The sequence below is a fragment of the Zingiber officinale genome, chromosome 3B, assembly GCF_018446385.1.
Source record: "Zingiber officinale cultivar Zhangliang chromosome 3B, Zo_v1.1, whole genome shotgun sequence".
Classification (NCBI taxonomy): Eukaryota; Viridiplantae; Streptophyta; class Magnoliopsida; order Zingiberales; family Zingiberaceae; genus Zingiber; species Zingiber officinale.
In genome coordinates this window covers 4165335-4175099 of record NC_055991.1, presented here as the reverse complement: position 1 = coordinate 4175099, position 9765 = coordinate 4165335, and the positions used below count along the sequence as shown (strand labels likewise).

At 33.1% G+C, this 9765-nt stretch overlaps 1 protein-coding gene across 2 annotated transcripts; it reads left to right on the top strand.

The window, feature by feature from the left end:
• The first annotated feature begins 284 nt into the window (after positions 1-284).
• LOC122055573 (ubiquitin-like modifier-activating enzyme 5) lies at positions 285-7491 on the top strand. 2 transcript variants are annotated; one of them, XM_042617065.1, is made up of 14 exons: positions 285-460; positions 625-693; positions 802-915; positions 1642-1770; positions 1981-2049; positions 2652-2804; positions 2935-2971; positions 4049-4131; positions 5193-5267; positions 5967-6041; positions 6400-6486; positions 6590-6702; positions 6981-7030; positions 7121-7491. In XM_042617065.1, exons 1-14 carry the CDS (start codon positions 365-367, stop codon positions 7249-7251), a joined length of 1281 nt encoding a protein of 426 aa, XP_042472999.1. In that variant the 5' UTR covers positions 285-364; the 3' UTR covers positions 7252-7491. The 2 variants fall into 2 exon arrangements, with proteins under 2 accessions (XP_042472999.1, XP_042473000.1); XM_042617066.1 differs by having other exon boundaries at positions 389-460; positions 777-915.
• The last annotated feature ends 2274 nt before the right edge of the window (positions 7492-9765 follow it).

Below are 9765 nucleotides of genomic sequence, written 5' to 3'. Positions count from 1 at the left end.
AGTACATATAATAAATAATCTAGAAGTCTAGTATATTTTAATTGTACGACCCATCTATAAATGTTCTTATATACTTGAGAATATATACTTGAGAAAGAAGATATTTTAATAATAATAATAATATATTTGAACGATACAAAATGATGTCCGTAATTTATTTAACGTCGTTTCTTAACAATTCGTTTTTTTTTTTTGGTTTACTAAACGTTATTTTGCATTCTTTCGGTGGGCCCAACTCAAACCAGCTCGCTCTGAAAATGCAACGTTTTGGCGAATTAAATGACCATATCCGGTTCGTTTTAGAAACAGCAGCTCGTGTTAAGGCCGGACTGGGGGCGAGGGATCGGGGAAAGCAGTCGCCCTAATGCAGATGGAGGAAGATCTGCAAACCCTTCTCCAAGATCTGGAAGCCCTCAAAGCATGCATCTCCAATCCCAGTCGCGTCGATTCCGTCGATCAGGTATTCCATCTGATTTGGAGAAGTCGTGGGGACTTGATCTCGTTGTAGTCGTTGCGAGATTTTTTATTTTTTATTTTTAATATCTTTCTCTTGCTATTTCAATGTATTATCTTTGAGTTTTCTAGTTGTTTTTTTTTCTGATTTCTTCGATGTTTTGTTTTTAGATTAAAGAACGAGTTGTTCAGGTTATGAACTTGAAAAAAGCTGGCATGGCTAAGCGATCCAAAGTGAAGGTCTGCAACTTTGGGAAATCGTATTGTCTTCAAGAAAAGATGCAACTTTGAGATTGTTAATCTTAATTGATTTGGTTGACTAGGTGGTGTTTGGGATGTATGATGCAGGACATGAGCGCTGAGGTTATCGATAACAACCCATACAGTAGGCTGATGGCGCTTCAACGTATGGGTATTGTAGTGAACTACGAAAGAATACGAGAATTCTCTGTTGCAATAGTAGTGCGTGCTCGTTTATGTTTTACCTTATACTGTTTTTTATCCTAAAAGTTTCCTTGAAGAGATAGTTGTTCCTTTTTGCACGAATTTGAGGAAATCATTTTTTTTTCCTGTAAGCTAAAATGGGTATGCTGTTTGTCAAAGTTTTTGCATAATATTTTTCACAGAACAACTCATAAGAATAAAATTGAAGAATATAGTATCAAGATTTTATTTTTTGCTACCAAAGGATTATTTCCTCAAACAATAATTTAAATTCTCAATCATTGACTGCATCAAGAAATAATTTTTTTTTCTGTTATAGTGTTTTTACAAACAAGAGATATCTAAGCTTTATATTATCACATAAATGGTCAATAATAAATTTCATTAGTTATAGTCTGAATGAATTACCAAGGTACTCTCAAATGATAAGATTATTATTGCCGATGTATACATCTGGATTCGAGTAAAGAAACATGCTTGTGTAGAAGCTAGAAATAGAAAGAACTGTGTTTTCATGGAGAGTTCTATGTGTTGGTAACAATAAAAATAATGGCATTGCATGAACAGTTGCGAGCTTATTTTATTTGCTCAGTCAACTTACTGTTCAACTTATAAATTATTGTTCCTAATCTTGTTTTGATAATTGCACTATTTTTATGTTTTAGTTAGGCTTTCTAAACTTGTATTTTCAAAAATTTATGACAGCTTTTGACTTTACCTGTGGTGTTTCTCCTATGGATATAGGGCATAGGTGGTGTAGGCAGTGTTGCTGCAGAGATGCTCACTAGATGTGGGATTGGTCGCCTATTGTTATATGACTATGACACTGTTGAGTTGGCTAACATGAACAGGCTATTCTTTCGTCCTGATCAGGCATGATATTTTGCTACTAATATGCTTTCATTATTTTTTTAAAGTTGTCTATGTTTCACATTACGATAACTGTCGTCCTTTGTGATGTTCATATACAACAACTTGTTCAGTGATCATCTAGTAGTTGCAGAGATGCAATCTACAGCTCTATATTGAAACACCGGAAGATAGACTATCATCCTTGGTGACCAAGTTTTCTATATTTGTCAGGTAGGCATGACCAAGACTGATGCTGCTGTTCAAACCCTTGAAGAAATCAATCCTGATGTTGTGTTGGAGGTAAGAAAAGGCATGAATAGGAGCTATGTGAGCATTATTTCTTTCCTCTTCTCATTTCAGTAGTGATGGAGTATTTCTTAATTTGCGGTCATGTTACATTGTACTATCGATGTATTTACACCTACTGTATTATTAAATTTTGTAATTGTTAAAAGAATAATAGCTGTCATATGATCAATATGTTCATAGAGCAATACATAACTTTCCCATCTGAAGTTCAAAATACATTAATGAACTTGGATATTAGTATCTGATGCCATAAATTAAAACTGTAGAATTATAGTTAGCTATTTTTGGGGTTGGTTCTGCATTATTTCTGTAGTTAATGCATCTCTTGTAAATACTAGTTAATCATCTAATGCTACTCTGCCTAAAATAACTCTTCCAAGTTTTTTCATTCCTTTATTTTAACTTTCTAACCTCCTTTTAGCTATTCATTGCACTCATTTTTGTGTGATCAACTGCTAGTCAAAGTGGATGTTACAAAGAATTTGTACAATCGACTTTGCCAATTAGTTTATTTATTTTTCTTGTTTTACTATACAGTTTCTAGTATAGCTATGAGTTAAAATGATAATAACTTGAACTTTCTTTTTTACTAGAGCTATTCATTGAACATCACAACAGTGGAAGGTTTTGGAGTTTTTATGGAGAGCCTTAAAAGAGAAGTTTCGCTGAGAAGTAAACAGAAGAGTAGGGTTGATCTTGTTTTGAGCTGTGTTGACAACTACGAGGCTCGTATGGTTGTGAATCAGGTGGGATGCCTCTTCTTTGGACATTGCTTTCCATATAGTTTTAAGAAACTATGTCAAAATCAAATGCTTTTCATTTTTATTTAAATTTTCCACAGTAATATTAATCAGAGAATTTATTTTTATTGTTCAGGCATGCAATGAATTGCGACAGACATGGATGGAATCTGGTAAATTATCTTCTCCTTTCTTTAGGTTCAAAATTCTAACTTCATCCTTTTTCATCTGCTAAGTGCATTGTGGTTATGCTCATTGTAGCAACACAAATAGAATCTTATTAAACATAAAGGTAGAGGGAGCTATAGCTAAGGGTTTATTGTAATATTCCTAGTTATCAATAATATTTATATAAAGGTAGAGGGAGCTACCTAGGATTCCTTGAGAAGGAGTAAGTACAATTCTCCCCTCCAAATTATCACTAACAACTTAGAGACTAAATCACATACTTAAAATGTCAATTATGTATCAACATACCATATGGTGCACAACTATTAATTTACAATTTCTACCTCTGATATACAATAAATCAACAAATTGGTTTCATATGTGTGCTTTTCACAGTGACTGAGACTAAAAGAAAAAGATAAAAATGAAAAATATAATCTGTATAATAATCAATTATTAACTTTAAAGTGAAATATATGTTAATTAAGTTATTCAAAGATATTAACATATTTAAATATATTGCATTACTAACAAATTAATTTAGAACCACATTTAATTATGTTGACATTTAATTTCATACTAAAAAAAACATTTTTGTTTTCATGAGTATATAAGGAAATAAGATCTGCCCTCCACTACAAGAAAATAAGCAAAAAATGATAACATAAAAAAGTCAAGGAAAAAATAGTGAGTTCATTTATGAGTTACTTAATGGCTACAATTATTATAGTGATAATGGATAGTTTTACATATAATACTGTAAAAATGTGAAGAAAATCTCAGTTATTAATAATTAAGCTACTTCATGATTAGGAAAATGCAAGGAAAAAAAACTTCAGTGATATCACTGATCTATCCTTGTTTTTTTAAAAAAAAAAAAAATTTCATTAAATATGCTCTTTTTTTGGAAATAATTACCAGTATAATATACTTTTATGAAATTAGAATCTCGCCATCTTTTAATCATGATAAAGGAAAAAAAATGGTAATAACATGAGTGTGTGTGTGTGTGTGTGTGTGAGAGAGAGAGAGAGAGAGAGAGAGAGATATTATCATCCATGTAACCCTTGTTCCCATTTCAGGTGTATCTGAAGATGCTGTTTCAGGTCATATACAATTGCTGGTTCCTGGAGAAACTGCTTGTTTTGCTTGTGCTCCTCCTTTGGTATATTCAAATTCACTTGACTAGTTTCTAATTCGAGTAGTTTCTTTATTTTAATATTTTTGTTGGAATTGCACGAAACAATTTCCAAATTAACTTGTTAACATCAGTAATGATATTGAATTAGACCATTGCATGGAATATGCCATTTTTTGGAGTGATTTGTGACAGTAATTAAAATTTGAAAATTCATTTGTTGTCAATAAATTCTAGCTTAGAAATTATTTATGTTAGTTATAGGACTGTATATTTGTGTTGGATGTAGCCACTCATTTTGTTGAGGAAGAAGTTGTATTGGTAAGTAATGTTGTGTACGCATATTTCTGACAATGGATGTGTTACTGGTTTAAAGAAAATTACCCAGGGTATAGTTAGTAGAAGGAAAAAAAAAAAATCTTTAGTTTTGGCTTGTTTTACATGAGACATGACAAGAGACAAGAATCTATTCCAAATTTTGTTCACATGACTCATCCATCTCATGGAAACCTCTGGAATTTGAACCTTAAATGTGCTTGAAGTTCCAGCTTGTGTAAAAATGTCCATGGTTTATGGCATTCCTCCTAATCTATATTTTTCTGGTTGTCATGATTGGTTGGTACCACCTAATAATATATGCTAGCAATTAAAAGAAGTTCCTTCTTGAAGCAAATATTTTGGTTGTCCTGGTAAGTTGCTTATCACTCACTTTGTATTGACTTGCTGTATTGGATACTAGAAGTCTCCAAATTAGTAATTGTTCATAACAACAAGAATATTGCTTCTCAAGTACATTGTGTCCTAATTACAGCATTTACTTAAACTATCAATATACACTTCTAATTGAACATTGAAGATCACAAGAAACGCTATAGGAATATTCTTTTTTAGAATGAAAGATTTGTACAATTGTAATTTGCTGTTTTGCTATCATTCAGTGTGATCCTTATATTTGTATAATTTTTATGCTGTGTTAATCATGCAAATAATCTCATTTAAATTGCTTGGTAACTGAAATGCGCTCATTAATAGCTAAAATATTTTCTCATGCACTCATTAATATAAAGATGGTTTTCCTCCTTTCTTAGGTTGTAGCATCTGGAGTGGATGAGCGAACGCTTAAGCGTGAAGGTGTATGTGCTGCATCCTTACCAACAACTATGGTAAGCAACTTTTAGTTCTTGTGGTAGTGTTTTTACTCATCTTATTTTCTTTTTGATATGCTGAGTGATATCACATTTATCTGTCATGTTCCCATCATAGCAGTACTTAGGGCATATAGTTACTCCAATGCACAAGGAAATAATGCATTGATTGGTGCATATTAAGATATAAAGATAGGAAATAATCTAAAATCGTGTACGGATTTAAATTTCATCCGAGGAATTCTGGCTTTCTTAATCATCCATTTGTTTACTTACTAGTGAAAATATGGTTTTATAGACTTGGTAGAGGGCATATAATCTGCATGTCTACATGTCATTTATGGCCTGTTTATTGGTTACATCAATGAGGGTAGGGGAAGATTAACAATAAAAAAACATGTATGAGTATTTGATTCCTTTTTCTTCCTCTCGCTTGCTTTCTCTATTCATCCACCCAAGCAAACAATCAATTAGACAGACCCATGCTGTGGTGCAACTCTATTTTTTTTTTTTTTGAGCATTGAATTCCTGTAAACTGAACATATTCTAGTATCTTATCATTTTTTCGATTGTGGTGCATACCATTATATCTTAATTTAATAGAAAATACATTTATTTGCATTCTACGTTTCTTCTACAATGTTGATGCAGAATCTTGCTCCTGCTATAATGTTTGTTTACCTTTGCATGAAGTAATAACTGATTGGCAATTTTCAGGGGGTTGTGGCTGGTCTCCTTGTTCAGAATGCACTGAAATACCTGTTGAAATTTGGGAATGTTTCACCTTATTTGGTAACTCTTTATACTAAAATATGTTAATTTTCAAATATGTTTGAAGTTTCTTGTAAAATTGCTGTTGTGCTTTATGTTGATCCCACCCCACGGTATTTGTGCATATGGTCACATTATTTGGGAGTTTCAGATTTCCCATAAAGGGTTATATGATGACCAAAAGATAACATATAATATACTGAGGTTATATTGATATTATATTTCTTTTCTAAAAGAAAAATTGAGCAAACTGTAAATGAAGCAAATTGATTTTTTTCTCCATTTTATTAACAATCATTTTATAAAATATTCTCCTCTTTTCCTTTGTCCAAATATTTATATAATTTCTATTTTTCTTTGTACATCATTGCTAATTCAGGGATATAATTCACTTAAAGATTTTTTTCCTACCATGGAAATGAGACCGAATCCACAATGTTCCAATGGAGCCTGCATTGAGCGACAGGTTAATTTCATGTTCTAGAAGTTTTGAAACGAAAAAAGATTATTTCAATTAATTAATTAATTACCTGCCTTGATTGGAAGCTAAAGCAATATATATTGCACAGGAGGAGTATCTTCAAGCAAAACCAGCTAGAGAAGCCGCTGCAAAAGCAAAGCTAGAAGCTGAATCTTCTGAAAATGATGGCCCGCTCCATGTTGATAATGAGTGGAATATAAGGTGCCTGATCTTATATAAATTAAAACATCTATCCTAATTGTTTGTCCCAGAGTGAATATTCTTAGTATTACTAAGGCAAATATCATAATGAATGTTCTGTCTTGCAAGTTTTTGTTTTTGACACTACAGTTGCAGTTCACAAATGTCAGTCCGTTTTCTTCGATTAGACTTTTTACTCACTCCGCTTTATCCTTCTAGAATCTTCAATATAAGGTTTTGAATAGGCTTGCCAGTCAATTTTTGGGCTTTTAGATTAACTTCTGTATATCATTGTACAGTGTGGTTGATGATAAGGAGATTGAAACCATAAATGCATCTTCTTCATCAGGTTAGTATCTCCTGCCAAGAACTATTTCTTTCCTATTTCAAAATTTTTAAAGTTTCTTCCTCAATTCTGGCCCTCTTAAATGTTAACCAGCTGCTCTACCGGAGGGCCTCATTCATGAACTCCCTGTTGCTGAAATAGATCCTGGTGCAGTAGAAACAAAAGAAATCGAGGATGATCTTATGGAACTACAACGACAGCTCGATGCTCTCAACGCATCTTGATGTTTTCAGTGACGTCCATCTTAGTGTTTTTTCCCTTCTATAAACTAAGCTTTAACTTACTGGAACTTGTTCCCCATGCCATCTGGAGTTCACAGGGAGACAAGGTTGTCTAGTTGAGGAAGGTTTGTTAAGACTGTCGAACCTGTTTGATTTAAGATTTTCTTGTTGGTAGAACAGGTCTGTGTGTTGTTCGAAGCCTCCTTTGTAGAAGATGAAATAGAGAAAGATTTTCTTGAGGAAGTTTAGCAATGGTTATCAGTGTGTGCGGATCAGGTCCGCTACAGTGTATCCATTGCAGCTGGTACTGCACCATCTGCGGACTCTGTCTCAAACTGCCGGCGCCCCATTGTGTGTGGACGAGGCCCATTATTGCGCATTGCATCCAATGCAGCTGGTGCTGCACCATGTGCGGACTGTCTGAAACTGCTGGCGCCCCGTTGTGCGTGGACTAGGCCCATTATTGCTGGTGCTACGACGCACAGTGTCAACCCAGCGTTGCTGGTGCCATAGTGCTCACAGACCATGTCTGGCGCTGCTGGTGCTACGGCAGATGCAGTCCCTGCCCAGATCTGCTGGAGCTACAGCGCGCACAGACAGTGTCAGGCGCTGCTGGTGCATGGAGTTTGCCGGTACTGGTGCCATCACAGATTGCGGATGGAATCCAGTGCTACTTGTGTGTGTTGGATGATGCGTGGATTGGGTTTGGCGATAATGGAACCTCTGCATGCCTTGCACTGCAAGTGGTGAAATATGGAAAAATTTTACATGCAATCTTTGGCAAATAAAATTTTATATGTTCATGTCAATCGAATAAAAAATATATTAAATTTTTTTAAAATAATATTTAATTTGATAGAAAATATATTAGATTTTATTTAAATAGTATTAAATTTAAGAGGAATTATATTAAATAAGAAAAAAAAATCATATTCTATTTAATAGAAAATATACTTGACTCTAATTTAAAATATTAAATTTAACAAGAATTATATTTATTTTTAGACTATTTATAACTAAAAATTATGTGGGGACAATTTTGATATAAAATATACTTGATTCAGTATAAATTGCTGACTTTAAAAGAAATTATATTCATTTTAGTATATTTTCTATCAAATTAAGTATAATTCTTTTTCCACCTCAATTGTATGAAAAATATACTAAATTTCATTTTAATGATACTCAATTGGATGAAAAATATACTAAATTTTATTTAAATTGTGTTGAATTTAAAAGGAATTATATTAAACAAAAAAAAAATCATGTTCAATTTAATAGAAAATATACTCGATTATAGTGTAAAGTGTTGACTTTAAAAGAAATTATACTTATTTTTGGACATTTTGCATTTAAAAAATTTGAGGAATAATTAGATAATAATATTTGTATGAGTAAGTTAGAAACAAATAAAACCTTACATACAGTGAAAATAAAGTTTTATTAAAGTTGTGATGAGAGTTTTTTTTTTTTTTTTTTTTTTTTCCTAATTTACCGTTGAAATATGCACACTTGTTAAATTAGGATAAAATTGTGTATAATACATCTCTTCTTAGGAAGCCTGCTGTAGAAGGAGTTTCATGGACCGAATTATCATTTTTCTATAATTTAAGAAGTCAAATTTAAAAAATAATTAATCAAGAGGATTAAATTCTATTTGAGTTTAAAAATAATTTTACAATAGTAGTCGTTTTAAAATTAATTTTAAAAGGTTTTGAAAACCTTTTATATTTTCAAAATGTACTTACTAATATTAATTACAAATAAGGATGAGATCCCTAAGCATCCTATACACGAGAAAGCCCTAGTTTTTATTCATGTTATTTATAAAAACAACCCAAGTTTGCGAGGCCACGCATGCAACAATCAAGAGTACTTTGGATTCAACTTCACCAACTAAAATTCATCAACTATACTTCCTTTATGTAGCTTTTTTTTTTTTTTTTTTTTTGTTGAGATTAGCTACTTCTCTTTGATTCACAGATTGGTACATAGATGTGCTAGAGTTATACTCAAATCTCTCACAATCTTATTATTATATTTGCCTGCATGTCCACGCATGTTACAGGCAGCATTAGTACATAGTTATACATCTCCAAAGAAGTGAGAGCAAGCTACAATTTTAAAGCATAAACCTGCAAACACGCATATACATACAGCAACAAACCATAACGTGTGGCTTCAGTCGATCAACATCTTAGGTGGAGGCGGCGGCAGTGCGGCGGCGATGGTGACGGCGTCGAGATCAAAGTGTGGTGGATTATCAGGGCCCGACGGAACTAGGCGCTTGCTAACTTCCCCCTGTAAATGCTTTTGTTCTCCGTCTATATCGGCCAAGCCATGCCCTGCAGCTTGATTCATGACCTCTTGTCCGACGAGGAGGTCCGCAGTGCTCGCCTTACCAACTGTTGTTGCATTGATGCCCAACGAGCTGCTCAATGCCAGATGCATTAGCACTGCAATGCAAAGCAGGACTGCTCTTTGCAACATATTCATTTGTTAAATGTTTCTAATCAA

Coding starts and splice junctions, on each gene's coding strand:
- LOC122055573 (XM_042617065.1), top strand. CDS start 365: ATGCAGATGGAGGAAGATCTGCAAACCCTTCTCCAAGATCTGGAAGCC. Junction 6,703..6,980: donor GATAATGAGTGGAATATAAG/GTGCCTGATCTT, acceptor ATCATTGTACAG/TGTGGTTGATGATAAGGAGA. Junction 7,031..7,120: donor AAATGCATCTTCTTCATCAG/GTTAGTATCTCC, acceptor AATGTTAACCAG/CTGCTCTACCGGAGGGCCTC.